The following is a 17,301-nucleotide window of genomic DNA, read 5'->3' as shown; positions in this document are numbered from 1 at the left end:
TTTTTTTTTTTTTTTTCCGTTTCCAACTAATGCTCATTAAGCATACCTTTCATTTCTTCATGTTCCAGAGCAAGGATGGAGGCCAAAACACCCCACAGCTGACCAAACTCCCTGGTAAAGGAGCTCATGATGGCTAAACATTACGATTTCCCACTGTAATACAATTAACACACCTGCCGCAGATCCTCTTCTCACTTCCATCCCTTCATTCATGTAGTTTTCCTTGAGAATACACCTTCACCCTCTTCTCTGATCAAGGTCAATTCCACCTACTCAAGGCAACCTACTAGCTGGGGCTACAAAGCTGTCTCATGCCCGTAAGTCCAGTAACCCTTGTATACAGCAAAAGTTCCTCTGCAAAAGGCCTGTATAAGGACCTTCTCTTATTTTGTTTTTTTGTTTTTTTGTTTTTTTTTTGGAGACAGAGTCTCACTTTGTCACCCAGGCTGGAGTGCAACGGTGTAACCCCAGCTCACGGCAACCTCCACCTCCCGGGTTCAAGGAATTCTCTTGTCTCAGATTCCTGGGTACCTGGGATCACAGGCATGCACCACCATGCCCAGCTAATTTTGTATTTTTAGTAAAGACAGGGTTTCATCAAGTTAGCCAGGCTGCTCTCCAACTCCCGGCCTAGGGGATCCACCCACCTCGGCCTCCCAAAGTGCTGGGATTACAGGTGTGAGCCACTGTGCCCAGGCTCTTATATTTCTTTTATATGTTTCACACCCATTGGCACAGTACTAAGCACAAAATATTTGTCTCAAATTTTTGTTGAAATTTTATCTCTAAAATATTTGGTGATTCATTGTGCTGAACAACTTCCTGCAGGGGTCTGTGTACCTGGTATTCATTTCATCCTTCCTTTCCTTCTCCAATTCAGTCCCCTCCAGTGTCCAAAGACTTCCCTCTTTGGAACAGTTCGCATCTTACTACAGTGAACAAAATCTTTCCGGAGACCCAAAGCAAAGGCTTTGTCCCAGTCTGGCCACTGAATCCCACAGCCACCATTTAGGACCGTTTTTGGGTGGGCAAGGTAGCATGAAAGGTAAGGCATGTAGGGTTAGGTGCCCAGCTTATACAAAGACATATCACATCACATTGAACTGAGTCCTGAGGATGATCAGGCCAAAGCAAGCATTTCAAAGGGAAGAGGCTAGTAAGGTAAATGATCCAAATCAATGAAATACAAATCAATTTCATTGAGGGTGATTTCTCAATGAAATTCTCCCCACTACCCAAGCAAAAAGAAAACAAAAATCTCATAACTCAGTCAGAAAACAAGCTATCAGGAAAAGCAATTGACCCTGAGGTGAATAGAAGCTCCTTCTTATCGAACAAAGAGAATTATAATGAGTGTTTCTAAATTTTTCTAAAGCTTCATATTCTCTTAATATATTCTTACTATACTTAACGATATATCTCAAATCAACACCATCTTTCCCAAATAAGAGTGCATGCTTACCTGTCTATCTCTGAATTCATTCATGACTCAAGCAAGATTTTTCATTCATGACTCAAAATCATTTGTTCATGTGAGCTTTGTCTTTGGGCCCAGAAAGGGTTTTAATAAGGTCTGAGATCAGAAGCTATGTGGAGAGCCAGAGATCCAGTTCCTCTACCTTTGCCTTCCTTCTTGGCAGTCACTCAGACTAAGAGTAAGAAAACGGTCCCTTTGTGCCATCTGAGGGTGTAGGAGGTTTCTGTGAGTACTGAGAGAAGTCCTCTGAGGTCTTTGAAGCCTCAGCTCTGCCCAAAAGAAAAAAAGGACATTGAAAAAGAAAACTGGTTTCATCATTCAGTTATGCCTCTGCTGACAAATTTTTTTTTTTTTTTTGAGATGGAGTCTTGCCCTGTTGCCCAGGCTAGAGTGCAGTGGTGCGATCTTGGCTCACTGCAACCTCTGCCTCCCGGGTTCAAGCGATTCTCCTGCCCCAGTCTCCCAAGCAGCTGGAATTAGAGGTGTGCACCACCACACCTGGCTAATTTTTGTATTTTCAGTAGAGACGGGGTTTCACTATGTTGTAGGCTGGTCTCGAACTCCTGACTTCGTGATTCGCCCGCCTCAGCCTCCCAAAGTGCTGGGAATACAGGCGTGAGCCAATGTGCCCCGCCTGTTGACAAAATTTAAGCAGCTGTGAATTTATTCTGAATGAACGAGTTGCCTCAGCCAAATGCTTCCCTCTTACTACCCATGTCACAGGACGGCAAAAAGGGAACCATGCAGGGGTCTGTGGGCTGGATTCTGTGCCCAAAAGGCAGCAGCACCACTAGAAGGGATGGGGTCTGTTTCTGACAATGGAGTTACTGGCACCTGGGCCAGCTTATCAAAGGGGTTAGGCTAAAGGTGGCACCTTGGTGGGTCATCTTAGCTGAAGTGCTCAGGCTTTGTTTAGGCCTCACACACAGGTTGGGTCTGGGGCTGATAATACTAGACCTGGTTCCAACGATGGTAGAAATTCAAAATGCAACACAATGTTCTAACCTTTCTCAGTTATCACCAACACTGTACATGTGGCAGTACAAACTGACTAGCCAGTTTGGGCAACTCTAAGTCTTTCATCTGACATTGCTTCCCTGAGGAAAAGGGCTGGACAAGGCTCATACCTGATCACGGGGGAATCGGACATCTGGCATGTCTGTCTCATCAAAAATTGCATCCTGAGTGGGCAGATGGCCCACATACAACTGACATCATAGTTCACAGGCTTGGGTGACTAACGAAGGAGGGTAGCCTCTCTACGAGTTCAGCCCTCCACTGTGGTAATAAAGATCAGGATTCCATAAGAACTGGCTGCTGGTGTCAGGATGCTTTGATTATTAACACTGAGAGGAAGAATACCTCCTGGCTCTTGGGCTGGACATGTGGCTCATTGTAATCCTGGGGGCAGGGCAGTGCCCCCTTTGTCTTGGCACCTCAGGAACTGAACTGTTCTCACTGTGGCCTTTGGGGCCTCAACATCTGTCCCCCATTTCGTTTTCCTCCACCATGGCCTCCATGACAGCCTATGCCAAAACACACATTGGCCAGCCTTGGCAAGATGACAGGCGGGTATGGTAATAGCAGTCTCAGGAAGGTTCTTCTGTTGCTGTGTAGAAAATGAACCAAGTAGCGTAGAATCGTGACCAGCTTTCCACACCTGGCTGGAGTACTGCTGGGGCCTTCAGTAGGGACAGTCACTGTCTGTATCAGAGAAGAAAAGAGCAACAACTGTCAAAAAAGGAAGTACACAAAGGCAAGTTCCTGATAGTTGGACCTAAGTTAACGGCCTTCCTATAAAAATGGATCCTTCTCAAATCAAGTATTCATTGTGCATCCACTTTAGGCAAGGAGGGGGTATGATTCTTCAACTGCTTGCTGGAGGTTAGACTCTGCATAGGAATTTAAATTAGACCGGCCCTTCGCTGATCCTTTCACCGTGCTCGTCCGCAGGCGGCTCCCCGTCCCCCAGGTTCCCCACGGATGGGGTGTCATTAGGGACCCGCCATAAAGGACTCCGTCCCAGGCAGGCTCCCAGGACAAACCTATGGGCCATGTTGAGGGGCACAGAGCCACAGGCTCACCGGCTGTGATGCGCAGAACAGAGATTTCAATTCAAGATACCCAGTCAGACAGGGGTTGTGTGCGGACTTTGGACAGAACTTTCGCATTGCCTGGAGGCGTAAGAGGAGGAAAGCAATCTAACACCTCAGGGCAGCGAGTCCAGGGCAGAGTCAGGACCAGAACTCAAGACTCCTATCTCCCAGTCGGGATTCTCTCTTAGTCTTATAACTCTAGGCCTTGTCTCGCCCTGCAGTGATCGTTTCCACCGGATCACATTCTCCCTCCCTCCTCAGGCCGGCTGCTAGCTCCACAAAGGCACCAACCAGCTTATCAAAGGGGTTAGGGAGCTTATCAAAGGGGTTAACCCCTTGGCAGGTGTTAACGCGTCCTCACCCTTAACACAGCTTTCCAAACTTGGGGATCCCGCCGCCTCTGCTAGGCCTCATCTGCTCTTGCGCACAGGCCTCTTCCGTGCCGTCTCCCCTGGCCCCGAGAACTACATTTCCCAGTAGACAATGGAAACCATGCGCTGCAAAAGAAGTACGGGGAGCCGGGAGGGTCAATCGTCACCAGATTGCTGGCTTCTCGCTGGCTGGCTGGCTGGTTAATTAGTGCTCAAAGCTGCCTCCGCCTCCTGACTGAAAAGCGAATTAGCCCGGGCGGAGCCACAGTCCTAGAGGCTAAGCGCAGTCGGAGCTGTACCATTTACCCGACCCGAGGCGGGCGAGATGTGGCTTCCGCTGGTGCTGCTTCTGAGCGTGCTGCTGCTGGCCGTCGTCTGCAAAGTTTACTCGGGACTGTTCTCTGGCAAATCCCCGAATCCTTTCTCCGAAGATGTCAAACGGCCACCAGCGCCTCTGGTAACTGACAAGGAGGCCAGGAAGAAGGTTCTCAAACAAGGTAGTAGGAGGGACCCTGGGATCCGGGGCTGCACTTCAGGCATTCTCACAGGTTTGGGTTCTCATTTTGCCAAGGCAGCCGCTACCAGACCCGGGCCTCAGTTTCCCCATATGTAAAGTACTGGGAGGGCTTCCTTGCACGGGGAGGAGCCCTGCTTTAGTGTCCGACACTGTCTATAGCCTTCGCCGTAGCAGGCCCCGATAGCCTTCGCCGTAGCAGGCCCCGATAGCCTTCGCCCTAGCAGGCCCGGATAGCCTTCGCCCTAGCAGGCCCCATAGCTTTCGCCCTAGCAGGCCCCATAGCCTTCGCCCTAGCAGGCCCCGATAGCCTTTGCCCTAGCAGGCCCCGATAGCCTTCGCCCTAGCAGGCCCCATAGCCTTCGCCCTAGCAGGCCCCGATAGCCTTTGCCCTAGCAGGCCCCGATAGCCTTCGCCCTAGCAGGCCCCATAGCCTTCGCCCTAGCAGGCCCCGGGAATAGTAGTCCCAAGGGCGCGGTGACTGTCCTTGGTTTGCAAGGTCTTGGCACCCGCCCTGCCACTTGTAATCCCGGCAGCTCACGGACCTGATAAGAGACATTCCTCCACTTGGTTCCAGGACTTTAACTTTTTCACCTACCCTCCCATGAGAGCTCAGGGGTGTGGGGGACAACACAGAAATGTGTCCCAACTTGCATAGGAAATTGCATTTTGCCCGTCCGGTGATTTAACAGGCTTTGCATGGTCTCGAGTGGTAAGGATTGAACCCTAGTTCTGAAACTTTGGCAGAGATTCAACAGGGTGCCTCAGGCTCAGAGCCTGCTCTCCACTCTCATCTTTAAAATATATTTTGTGGTTGCTTCTAGGGTTTAAAGAGTTCTGCTGCTTTAAAAAATAATGGATCATCTGTTTGCTCTACAGAGTCCCTCTCACTTGTGAATTTTAGAATTCTCCGTGTCATATCTTGCTGCACAATCGGAGACAGTACTGTTCTAAGTGGAAGGACTAATCATCTGGACTTCCGAGAACTGAGTTTTAGTTTGAACTGTCACTAATTTGCTGCATAACCATTAGCACCTACCTGGGCTGGTCTAAAAATGAGATGACTAGTTTAACTGCTTTTCAAACCGCGTTGTGATCTATTAGTGGGCTATGAAATCAATTTAGTGAGTTGCAACTGGCATTATTTATTGATTTATTGAAACAGAGTCTCGCTCTGTTGCCCATGCTAGGGTGCCGTGGTGCGATCTCTGCTCACTGCAACTTCCGCTTCCTGGGTTCAAGTGATTATCGTGCCTCAACCTCCCGAGAGGTGTGCGTGCCCAGCTAATTTTTGTATTTTTAGTAGAGACAGGGTTTCAACATGTTGTCTAGGCTCTCGAACTCCTGGCCTCAAGCGATCTGCCCACCTTGGCCTCCCAAAGTGTTGGGATATTACAGGCGTGAACCATCGTGCTGGGTCACAACTAACATTTTAGAATGCAGTAGAATAGAAAATATCAGAGTGCATTATACGTAGTTCCACTAAGTATTGCATTGTGAAACTTGTTTCATATATTTATCTTATATATTTACATATGAAATTTTTTTTTTTACTATTGATCTCTCTAAAAACATTCAAAAAATAAGCAGTCTGCCAAGTTCTCTTGTATCTTGAAACATCCCAGATCTCAGTTCTTTGCCAGTGATTTAAAGAACAGATCTTGTGTTGGAAGTACCCATATAGCACCACTTGCTATCCAGTTTTGTCTTCTGAGAAGGTGCTGCCTCCCTCAGCAGTGCCCCCAGACCTTCCCTATGGGACAGGCTGGTGCTGTGATTTCTCAGAGCTGCAGCCTCTGAGCAGTTCTGTCCTGCCCAAGCCTTTCCATCAGGACCTGGAAGAGCCACCATAAGACCCAGCTACTCCACTGTTGCTTGCAGACCCTGCATCTTCCAAAGAAACCTGGCCTGTGGGCTGGGCATGGTGGCTCATGCCTGTAATCCCAGCACTTTGGGAGGCCGAGGTGGGTGGATCACTTGAGGCCAGGAGTTCAAGACCAGCCTGGGCAACATAGCAAGACTTTGTCTCTATAAAAAATAAAACAGGCCGGGCGCGGTGGCTCATGCCTGTAATCCCAGCACTTGGGGAGGCCGAGGCGGGTGGATCATGAGGTCAGGAGATCGAGACCATCCTGGCTAACACGGTGAAACCCCCTCTCTACTAAAAAATATATATTAAAAAAAAAATTAGCCGGGCGTGGTGGCGGGTGCCTGTAGTCCCAGCTACTCGGGAGACTGAGGCAGGAGAATGGCGTGAACCCGGGTGGCAGAGCTTGCAGTAAGCGGAGATTGCGCCACTGCACTCCAGCCTGGGTGACAGAGCGAGACTCTTGTCTCAAAAATAAATAAAAATAAAAACAAAAATAAATTATCTAGGCATGGTGGCATGCACCCGTAGTCCTAGCTACTTGGGAGCCAGAGGCAGGAGGATTGCTTGAGGCCAGGAGTTCAAGGCTGCAGTGAGCTGTGATCACATCACTGCACTTCAGCCTGGGCCAGCGTGAGACCCTGTCTCAAAAAACAAAAACACAAAACCCCAAATCTGCCTGGCTGGTTCTGAGTATTCCCAGGTAAAATGTTTGAAACATGTTAGTCAAGAGTTCCATGCCAAACTGCTCTAGAGGTTTCTTGCACTGTACAAGCTAGAGTAGTCTTCTTTGGTTTCCCTATCTTTGCTATTTCCCTGCCCCTACCTGAGAAACCCACCCTTTGGCCCTTCTGCTGTAGCTTTTTCAGTCAGCCGAGTGCCGGAGAAGCTGGATGTGGTGGTAATTGGCAGTGGCTTTGGGGGTCTGGCTGCAGCTGCAATTCTAGCTAAAGCTGGCAAGCGAGTCCTGGTGCTGGAACAACATACCAAGGCAGGGGGCGCCTGTCATACCTTTGGAGAGAATGGCCTTGAATTTGACACAGGTAAGGCTTGTGTGGAAAAGGGTTGGGAGCATGGCTATATGTTGAAGAGGCTTGGAGCAGCCCTTGTGGGGTGATACTGAGCATTTCTGTTGTTTTGGAAGTGCCGTCTTCTCTCTGGGCACTTTTTTTGTTTGTTTCAGACAGAGTCTCACTTCGTCACCCAGGCTGGAGCGCAGTGGTGTGATCCCAGCTTACTGTAACCTCCACTTCCTGAGTTCGAGTGGTTCTCATGCCTCAGTCTCCCGAGTGGCTGGGATTACACTCAGTAATCCCACCAAGTGGGCCACTACACCCTGCTAATTTTTTTGTATTTTAGTAGAGACTAAATGGGGTTTCTCCATGTTGGCCAGGCTGGTCTCGAACTCCTGACCTCAAGTGATCCACCTCCCTCAGCCTCCCAAAGTGCTGGGATTACAGGTGTGAGCCACCGTGCCCAGCCTCTGGGCACTTTTCTTATGTGACAGCATAGCTACTGGGAGTTGAGCCGGGCAGGGATCTGGTGGTTTCTGCTGTGACACCTCCCTACAGACAGGGTGGGCAGCTCACTCTGGGCATGAACTTGGCCAGGCCAGATAACCTCTTCCACCTCACTTCCTCAGCCACCTTTCCAGGGCTCAATCCTCGTATGCCTTTACTACCTTGTTTTTCCATCTCCCAACAGGAATCCATTACATTGGGCGTATGGAGGAGGGCAGCATTGGCCGTTTTATCTTGGACCAGATCACTGAAGGGCAGCTGGACTGGGCTCCCATGTCTTCTCCTTTTGACATCATGGTACTGGAAGGGCCTAATGGCCGAAAGGAGTACCCCATGTACAGTGGAGAGAAAGCCTACATTCAGGGCCTCAAAGAGAAGTTTCCACAGGAGGAAGCTATCATTGACAAGTATATAAAGCTGGTTAAGGTAACATGGACATGCTGAGGACCCAGAGTTTATTCCCGACAAGACTGACTTTCTTCATTATTAGTGGAGGCACTGGGGGTGGAGAGTGCAGTGGGGAGAGGCAGGAAGGGAGGAAGAGTCATACCTGTTCTTAGCTCAGCCTCCACCCGAGTCCATCCAGTTCTGTGTCTCTCTCTTTCTCTCTGGAGCCTTGACTGCACGGCTGCTGCTGTCCCCCTGGCCTCCAGGGATGCCCTGCTCTCCTCCCTGACTAGGCTGGCTTCCATGACATCAGATCACTACTCCTTTTTACTCATCCGAGACCAGACTGGGATTTTTGAAAAGGAATTTGAGCAGGAAAATAAAAAGTAAAAGAAGGACTCATCCAAGTGTAGGACAGGAAAAATTCACAGAGTATAGATTTTTTTAAAAAATTCAAATTCAGCAAAGTTCAGTCAGGGGTAAGTGTTGCTGGATCCTCGGGCTGGTCCAGGCTATGGGGATAGCAGTTCTGTCACAGCGGTTCCAGAGGTGAGGCCTGCTCTCCTCATTCACTCCCCCAGGTGGTATCCAATGGAGTCACTCATGCCATCCTGTTGAAGTTCCTTCCATTGCCCGTGATTCAGCTCCTCGACAGGTGTGGGCTGCTGACTCGTTTCTCTCCATTCCTTCATGCATCCACCCAGAGCCTGGCTGAGGTCCTGCAGCAGCTGGGGGCCTCCTCTGAGCTCCAGGCAGTGCTCAGCTACATCTTCCCCACTTACGGTGGGTACTGGCCATGGGCTCTGGGCAGCTTCTGGAGGAGGAAGGGCTACCCTCTCGTCTCTCAGTCTTTCTTCTTGACCCTGCCTGACTGACTGATACGGAGCAGTGTAAACCCCAGGCCCTCTGGAGCTTGTGGATGAGAAGTCCGGCCACCTGCTGGACTCCTTGGTCAAAATTCTCTTTATCCATGCCCTGGATGATTTTTCCGTTCAACCAACACTGTCTTCCCTGGTCTTGGCAGCATGGCAGTTTGCAGGGAGGATATTCCTACTGGTGCCAAGATCTCTAAGGTACCCCATGACTGGATGGAAAGTCTCTTCTGACTGCCTTGAACCCTGAGGAACGTGTGGATCCTTGGATAGACTGGGCTATGTGTTATCTCACAGAATTCCACATTCGTTTCTGAATGGTGCTGGTGCCTGCTTTTGCCTGCTCACCACCCTTCCTTCCTTCTGCAGGTGTCACCCCTCGTCACAGTGCCTTTTCCATGCACGCTCTGCTGGTTAACCACTACCTGAAAGGAGCCTTTTATCCCCGAGGGGGTTCCAGTGAAATTGCCTTCCATACCATCCCTGTGATTCAGCGGGCTGGAGGTGCTGTCCTTACAAGGGCCACTGTGCAGAGTGTGTTGCTGGACTCAGCTGGGAAAGCCTGTGGTGAGAGCCCTGCCCTGCCCTGCCCTTCTGGGTCCCTGGGTTGGTGTGGACGAGACCTGAGGTGTCCCTAAGACCAGACGGAGTAGGAGAACTGACCTTCTTATGGGGGCTAAAGGTGAGAATCTGCCCCAGAGCAGGGTCCAGGGATAGTGATTAGTCCAGAAATAAAAAGGAAGCAGGAAAGATAAAGGATCAGCCGGGCATGGTGGTCTACGCCTGTAATCCCAACACTTTGGGAAGCTGAGATGGGAGGATCGTTTGAGCTCAGGAATTTGAGACCAGCCTGGGAAACATGGTTAAACCCTCTTTTTTTTTAAAAAAAAAAAGTGAAAAAAAAAAAAAAAAAAGAAAAATATGGCCAGGCATAGTGACTCATGCCTGTAATCCCAGTACTTTGGGAGGCTGAGGCGGATCACAAGGTCAGGAGTTTGAGACTAGCCTGGCCAATATGGTGAAACCCCATCTCTACTAAAAATACAAAAATTAGCTGGGTGTGGTGGCACGCACCTGTAGTCCCAGCTACTTGGGAGGCTGAGGCAGAAGAATCGCTTAAACCCGGGAGGTAGAGATTGCAGTGAGCCGAGATTGCACCACTGCACCCCATCCTGGGCAACAGAGTGAGACACTGTCTAAAAAAAAAATTTTAAAAAAAGAAAAGAAAAATAAAGGATTGCATGGTCCCCAAAGAACAGTATTTTGTTATTTATTTAATAGATAAAATTATTTACCCAGTAATCTATGACTGTCTTTTTTTTTTTTTTTTTTTGAGATGGAGTCTTGCTCTGTCGCCCAGGCTGGAGTGCAGTGACCTGATCTCAGCTCGCTGCAAGCTCCACCTCCCAGGTTCACGCCATTCTCCTGCCTCAGCCTCCCGAGTAGCTGGGACTACAGGTGCCTGCCACCACGCCCGGTTAATTTTTTGTATTTTTAGTAGAGACGGGGTTTCACCATGTGTTAGCCAAGACAGTCTCCATCTGCTGAACTTGTGATGCGCCCCCCTCGGCCTCCCAAAGTGCTGGGATTACAGGCGTGAGCCACCGTGACCAGCCAATTGTCTTCTTGAGTGTAGAGACTGTCTTTTATCTTTGTATCTATAAATCTTAGCACATATTAGAGGCTCAATAAATGCTGCTCAGTGACCGATGGAATGAATGAATAACCTTGGATTCCACAGGGTAGTATGGAGGCCAGCAAGGTTCCCTGCCTCTGTCTGTAAAGTGAGGCCTAGAACCTTATTACACTGGCTCAGATTGATGCTGTAACCTGGATAGGGACTCCGAATCCCAGTATAAATTACTCTTGGAATAGAGGGTCTGTGCAAGAAGGAGTCTGTTAAACAGAACAGGCCATGACTTTAACCCACCATGACTAATGGGTGCTTAAAGAAGCCAGGGAAGCAGACAAAAAGAGGCCTGGGAAAAACTGGGCTGGTATAGACATGCATTTATCAGAGGAACCTTTGAAGGAGGTGATAAGTGGGGGACCCAGTGCAAAATAAAAAATCGAGGAGAAAAGGCCATCAGTGATCTGAGAGAATCCATTAGTAGAAGAGACTGATAAGTTACTGGGTGGTAAGAGAGAGGTGGATGTCAGTTGGGCAAGGTTTTCTCTGATGTCCGTGAACAAGTTCTCCTAGCTGAAAGGGGTCCAGGAAGCAAGGTAGATTTATCAATTGAGGTAAATACAATCCAGATATATTTGTTTTTCAAGTGCTAGGTAATAAAAGATAGAGATAAAAGAGGTCGGGTGCCGGTGTCTCATGCCTGTAATCCCAGCACTTTGGGTGGCCAAGGCAGGCAGATCGCCTGAGGTCGGGAGTTTGGGACCAGCCTGGCCAACATGGTGAAACCCTGTCTTTACCAAAAATACAAACATTAGCCAGGGCCGGGCGCTGTGGCTCACGCCTGTAATCCCAGCACTTTGGGAGGCCAAGGTGCGTGGATCACAAGGTCAGGAGTTCAAGACCAGCCGGGCCAATATGGTGAAACCCTGTCTTTATTGAAAATACCAAAATTAGCCAGGCACAGTGCTGGGAGCCTGTAATCCCAGCTCCTTGGAAGGCTGAGGCAGGAGAATCGCTTGAACCCAGGAGGAAGAGGTTGCAGTGAGCTGAGATCGCGCCACTGCACTCCAGTCTGGGCAATGGAGTGAGGCTTCGTCTTAAACAAAAACAAAAACAAAAATCATTCATTTACGTGCCATCTGGAGGACTGTGCTAAGGATGGGGGTAACAGACAGCATGGTGGAACAGGGGAAGCCTCCTGGAGGCACAGTGTGGAGTTGAGTAATAAAGGGTGAGATGAACCTAGCAAACAGATGAGGTTGGAGAATATTCCGGGAAGGGGAAGCAGCATGCACAGAAACATGGAGACATGAAAGAGCTGAGTGATTTCAGGCATCCAGAAGTATTAGGTTGAACAATGAGAAACTGCCATTTTTGTAGGTGAGAAATGGTTGACTCTCAGCTGTTTGATATTGGTTCTGCCTAATAGTTTAGTGGGAGTTTAGTGAGAGTGAGCAGAGATGGATGGAGCTGGACACACAGAAGGGACCACATTGCACAGGCTGCTGTAAGATTTCGGAGGTTCTCTTATCCAGGATAAGGCATCATTGCAGGGTTTGATTTTTATTTTATTTTTTTAGAGACATTCATTTTTTTAGAGACACAGTCTCACTCTGTTGCCCAGGCTAGAGTGTGGTAGTGTCATCAGAGCTCACTGTAGCATTTAATTCCTGGGCTGAACCCATTCGTCTGGCTGAGGAGATAGGACTACAGGTGTGCACAACCCCATACAGCTTAATTTAATTTTTTTTTTTTGCGGAGACAGGGTCTCACTATGTTGCCCAGGCTGGTCTTGAATTCCTATATACAAGCAAACAGTCCTCTTACCTTGGACTCCCAAAGTGCTGAGAGTACAGGCATGAGCCAATGTGCCCAGCCCCGATTGGAGAGTATTAAAGAGTATTTGGAAGCAACTCTGGCAGCAGAGAAAAGGGCCTGGATTTCCACTGGAAGTGCTTTAGCCCTTGAGCTTTGTCTGGGATTTGGCTCAAACACAGAGTACACACAAACACACACACGCAGGTGGGTACAGAGCTAGGAAAAGTAAGCCCAAGCAGTTGTAGGATAGGCTGAAAGCACTTGAAAATATTCACTCACTTTGCATTTTCCCAGGGGCCTGCCCTGCCTGAGTCTAGGTAGCTGGACTCCAAGGTCTGAGAAATGGACACAGGCAGAGAGAGATCCATGGGGGCCGTGGGCCTTCCTCTTTCCCCGGGGCTCACAGACCCTCAGCCAAGCACTTGTGCCTGCAGGTGTCAGTGTGAAGAAGGGGCATGAGCTGGTGAACATCTATTGCCCCGTCGTGGTCTCCAACGCAGGGCTGTTCAACACCTATGAGCACCTACTGCCGGGGAATGCCCGCTGTCTGCCAGGTAAAAGGCGGGTCTGCACTGCCCCTCTTGCAGGTTCCCCAACATGTCCCCTTCTGGAGCCAACTTGCTCCATTTGGGTCATGCTTCCCCTCTTCTTGGCCGGCCCTCTGATTGTACTTACGCAACAAGGTGAGAAGGCTGCCTCTAATGTCATCCTAACCCTAGCATTGAATGTTGGGGAAACTGAGGCCCATACAGATTAATTACAGTCCTGAGGCCACTCAGCTGAAAGGGGCAGGGCTGAGTGGAGTAGCTGGTCTGATTTGAAAGCTCCAGCTCCTCTCACCCTTCTGGGTTGAGGGGGCTTCCAGAGAAGTAGCCTCAGGAGGAGAAGCAGGAGAGCAGGCAGCCTACAGGGAGCAGAGCCGCTGAGCCACCGCGGCTGAGGTCCCGCCACTTCATGTAACTGGATGCATCTGGTGTGATCTGAGGAAGGGAGGCTGCTGGGAAGGGCGAACCAGGAACCCAGCAGGGGTGAGAGAGAGGGGCCCAGATGAAGGGCTCAGGCTGGGGCGGGAGCTGGAGAGCACAGAGCAGCTCCGGATGTGGTGTGGTGGAAACCTTGGCTGGTGCAGGAGCCAGAGAGCAGGGGAAGGAGCCCTGACCCCAGAGGGTGGGCCGCAGGAGCTGCTCACTAAGGAACCGGGGAAGGGCACAGCAGAGCGGGCTGGGGGGTAAAGCAAGGTCCTGGCTTTCCTCATGGGGACTGGTGGTAAGGGAGTTGTGATTGTCTCCAGGGCATAGGGTGGTTTCACCAGTGCCAGCCTCTCCTTTCTTTGCCCCTCGTAGCTGAGCCTGCAGCCTGCACGGCCTCCCCTCTCTCAGACTCTCAGGAGCTGAAGGGGTGAGGCAGAGATGGCCAAGGGGCAGAGCAGGGGGGTCAGGCATGGTACACAGGCAGACTCTGCCTTTGCTACTTCCTTTCTCTTTGTGATCGTGACCTCCGTTCTTCCCTGTCCCAGGACCTCTGGGCACTGATACTGTCCTGGCCAGGCAGCCCTGCTAGAGTCACCTGTCCCTCCTACCCCCCTCTCACCATCTGGTTAAAATTTTCCCTTGTCTGTGAATTTTCCTCCTGAACATGATCTGAAGGCCTCAAAAATATTTAGTTAAATGAAGGAAGCAGAGTGGCCAGGGACCTGGCATGCCTCAGGCAGGTGCCAGAGCTGGCACCCCAAGGCTCTCCTAGGAGCAGGGAGTGGCCGTCTCTGGTCATAGTTCACACAGGCACCACCCACTCCCCTTGGCAGGTGTGAAGCAGCAGCTGGGGATGGTGCGGCCTGGCTTAGGCATGATGTCTGTTTTCATCTGCCTGCAAGGCACCAAGGAGGACCTGCATCTGCCGTCCACCAACTACTATGTTTACTATGACACGGACATGGACCAGGCGTAAGATGCACGTGTCTGTGTGTGTGTGTGTGTGTGTGTGTATGTGTGGCCTGTGCCTCCCTGCTTGACTCAGAATGAGCAGAGGATATGGAATGGGAGGAAATGGGCAATATCTAATTTGCTCCTGGAAGTTTGTCACCTCAAGGCTGTGGCTCAGCTTCACCCCTGTGGGGAGTCCCTAGGGCTGAGCAGTCCTTGCAGTGGTTCTGGGGTTTTGAGGACAAAAGCCTGGAGATCGCACCACATTCCTGTCACACGCAGGATGGAGCGCTACGTCTCCATGCCCAGGGAAAAGGCTGCGGAACACATCCCTCTTCTGTTCATCGCTTTCCCATCAGCCAAGGATCCGACCTGGGAGGACCGATTCCCAGGTGGGGCTGCGGGTCCCGGGTGAGGGACTGGAGGGAGGGGCCGGGCAGTAGTAATGTCAGCTCTGACCCCCAGGCCGGTCCAGCATGACCATGCTCATACCCAGCGCCTACGAGTGGTTTGAGGAGTGGCAGGCGGAGCTGCAGGGAAAGCGGGGCAGTGACTATGAGACCTTCAAAAACTCCTTTGTGGAAGCCTCTATGTCAGTGGTCATGAAACTGTTCCCACAGCTGGAGGGGAAGGTAGGGGGTAAAATATTTGGGGTGGTGACGGACCTCATGGTGCCATTTCTGCCCTTTCCTTGCAAAGACAAGGGAATCGGGCCCCACGACGTGAGCCCCAGGGAAGGACAGGGCACCCATACCCGCAGTCAGCAAATGGGAGACAGTGGAAGAGGGAGGGGAGCCAGGATCTCACGTGCCCGCCCCACCCTTTGTGCCCTCAGGTGGAGAGTGTGACTGCAGGATCCCCACTCACCAACCAGTTCTATCTGGCTGCTCCCCGAGGTGCCTGCTACGGGGCTGACCATGACCTGGGCCGCCTGCACCCTCGTGTGATCGCCTCCTTGAGGGCCCAGAGCCCCATCCCCAACCTCTACCTGACAGGTATACTCACTGCCCCATGTTGTCAGGACCTGAGACCTTGGGCCCGTCGCCCAACGTCCTCTCTTCCTGTCCTCAGGCCCTGCTGTCCCCTGCAGCTTCCCATCCCCTGAGCAGGGCTGCCTGGGCAGGCTGTGGCCCCGGTCCTGATTGGAGCCAGCTCTGGGTGGCCCTCATGTGGAGGGAAGAGCACCAGGGCCCCACCCTCCCCTGGGCGTGCCTAGGTCACGCTCAGGGGCCTCTGCTCTTGCCTCCTAGGCCAGGATATCTTCACCTGTGGGCTGGCCGGGGCCCTGCAAGGTGCCCTGCTGTGCAGCAGTGCCATCCTGAAGCGGAACTTGTACTCAGACCTTAAGGATCTTGGCTCTAGGATCCAGGCACAGAAGAAGAAGAATTAGTTCCATCAGGGAGGAGTCAGAGGAATCTGCCCAATGGCTGGGGCATCTCCCTTGACTTACCCATAATGTCTTTCTGCATTAGTTCCTTGCACATATAAGGCAATTTGGTTCTGATTTGGTTCTGATTCCTGAAGACAGGCCTAGTTTAAATCACAATTCCGAGTCTGGGGCAATGGAATCATTGCTTCCAGCTGGGGCAGGTGAGATCATTATGCCTTTTATAACATCCCGTCCCTACCAATAGGATATTGACTTGGATAGCTTGATGTCTCATGACGAGCAGCGCTCTGCATCCCTCACCCATGCCTTCTCACTCAGTGATCAGAGAAAATTCCATCGGTGGATAGAACCCCTGGCAGTGTTGTCAGCTAAAGCTGGTGGGTTCAGTTCTGTCCTGAGGCTTCTGCTCTCATTCACTTAGTGCTGTGCTGCACAGTTCTACACTGTTGAGGGAGAAGGGAGACTATTGAGGCTTAACTCAAAACCTGGACATGGTTTTGGTTGCCATTCCATAGGTTTGGAGAGCTCTAGATCTCTTTTGTGCTGGGTTCAGTGGCTCTTCAGGGCACGGGAAATGCCTGTGTCTGGCCCGGTGTGGACCAAAGCCTGGAGCTTTGGGGTAACAGCGGGATCCATCAGTTATTAGGGGGCACGTCAGATGATCATATCCAATTCATATGGAAGTCCTGGGTCTGTCTTCCTTATGATCGGGGTGGCATCTGGTTCTCGATGTGCCAGCATCAAGGCACCTTCAGGGAGCTCAGTACCTGAGCCTCAATCAAGCTTCATCCTCCAAATACGCAGGGAAGGGTGATGCAGCGAAGGGTAACGTCAGGAGTCAGGTCATGGACTGGTAAGATGAATACTTTGCTGGGCTGAAGCAGGCTGCAGGGCTGTCCAGGCAAGGGCACACCTGGGGACAGCTCTGGGAGGTGTGGGGTAAGGAAGGGAAGTCACCTCAGAAAAGGGAAAGCGACAGAATGTGTGCGAAGCCCAGAAATGGCATTTGCCGTTCATTAGCACATGTGAGAGTTAGATGGGTATGTGAATGCAAGCTCAAGGTTTGGAAAAATGACTTTTCAGTTATGTCTTTGGTATCAGATATACTAAAGGTTGCTTTGTAGTTCGCGTTAATGTAACAATAAATTTATTGATTCCATTGCTTTAACATTTGAAGTTTACGTTTTTTGTTCAACAAAACAAAACTGATGGCATTTGCAGAAGCTCAGTAAAACACTATACACTGAAAAACAGCAAAATAAGCTTTAAAAAAATAAAATTAAGTAATTATAAAGTTACAAAAAGTGGCCATCTACTGATTGGGCAAACAAAGAAGAACAATTTCAACATTCAGTCATTTATTGCACATGGGGTCTGATGAATTAAAGGAATACCAATCAGAGTGTCGGGGGCTGGCGTATTGGCAGTTTGAAGTAC

General features: G+C 50.4%; 2 protein-coding genes across 4 annotated transcripts in view; one reads left to right on the top strand and one right to left on the bottom strand.

The window, feature by feature from the left end:
• The window catches only part of ELMOD3 (ELMO/CED-12 domain containing 3), a 50,030-nt gene extending 45,985 nt beyond the window's left edge, over positions 1–4,045 (bottom strand). Inside the window, exons 1-4 of one of the 2 annotated variants that reach the window (XM_011965785.1) lie at positions 3,935–4,045; positions 3,562–3,651; positions 3,138–3,181; positions 1,463–1,746 (exon numbers count right to left, since the gene is read on the bottom strand). In XM_011965785.1, the coding sequence (XP_011821175.1) occupies positions 1,463–1,486 (24 nt within the window). In that variant the 5' untranslated portion in view covers positions 1,487–1,746; positions 3,138–3,181; positions 3,562–3,651; positions 3,935–4,045. The remainder of the gene's footprint in view (positions 1–1,462; positions 1,747–3,137; positions 3,182–3,561; positions 3,652–3,934) is intronic. The other variant, XM_011965784.1, reaches the window with a different exon arrangement.
• Positions 4,040–17,040, top strand: RETSAT (retinol saturase (all-trans-retinol 13,14-reductase)). Of its 2 annotated transcripts, XM_011965786.1 has the most exons (11): positions 4,040–4,441; positions 7,186–7,368; positions 8,030–8,271; positions 8,814–9,015; positions 9,474–9,671; positions 12,987–13,106; positions 14,357–14,495; positions 14,757–14,866; positions 14,940–15,106; positions 15,310–15,469; positions 15,725–17,040. In XM_011965786.1, the coding sequence occupies exons 1-11, from the start codon at positions 4,270–4,272 to the stop codon at positions 15,862–15,864; spliced, it is 1,833 nt and encodes a 610-aa protein (XP_011821176.1). In that variant the 5' UTR covers positions 4,040–4,269; the 3' UTR covers positions 15,865–17,040. The 2 variants fall into 2 exon arrangements, with proteins under 2 accessions (XP_011821176.1, XP_011821177.1); XM_011965787.1 differs by lacking the exon at positions 7,186–7,368 and having other exon boundaries at positions 4,211–4,441.
• Positions 17,041–17,301: the final 261 nt, after the last annotated feature.

The sequence above is a fragment of the Mandrillus leucophaeus genome, unplaced genomic scaffold (genome assembly GCF_000951045.1).
Source record: "Mandrillus leucophaeus isolate KB7577 unplaced genomic scaffold, Mleu.le_1.0 Scaffold737, whole genome shotgun sequence".
Taxonomy (NCBI): Eukaryota; Metazoa; Chordata; class Mammalia; order Primates; family Cercopithecidae; genus Mandrillus; species Mandrillus leucophaeus.
The sequence above is the reverse complement of the archived record's forward strand: the minus strand, read 5'-3'. Positions and strand labels throughout refer to the sequence as shown.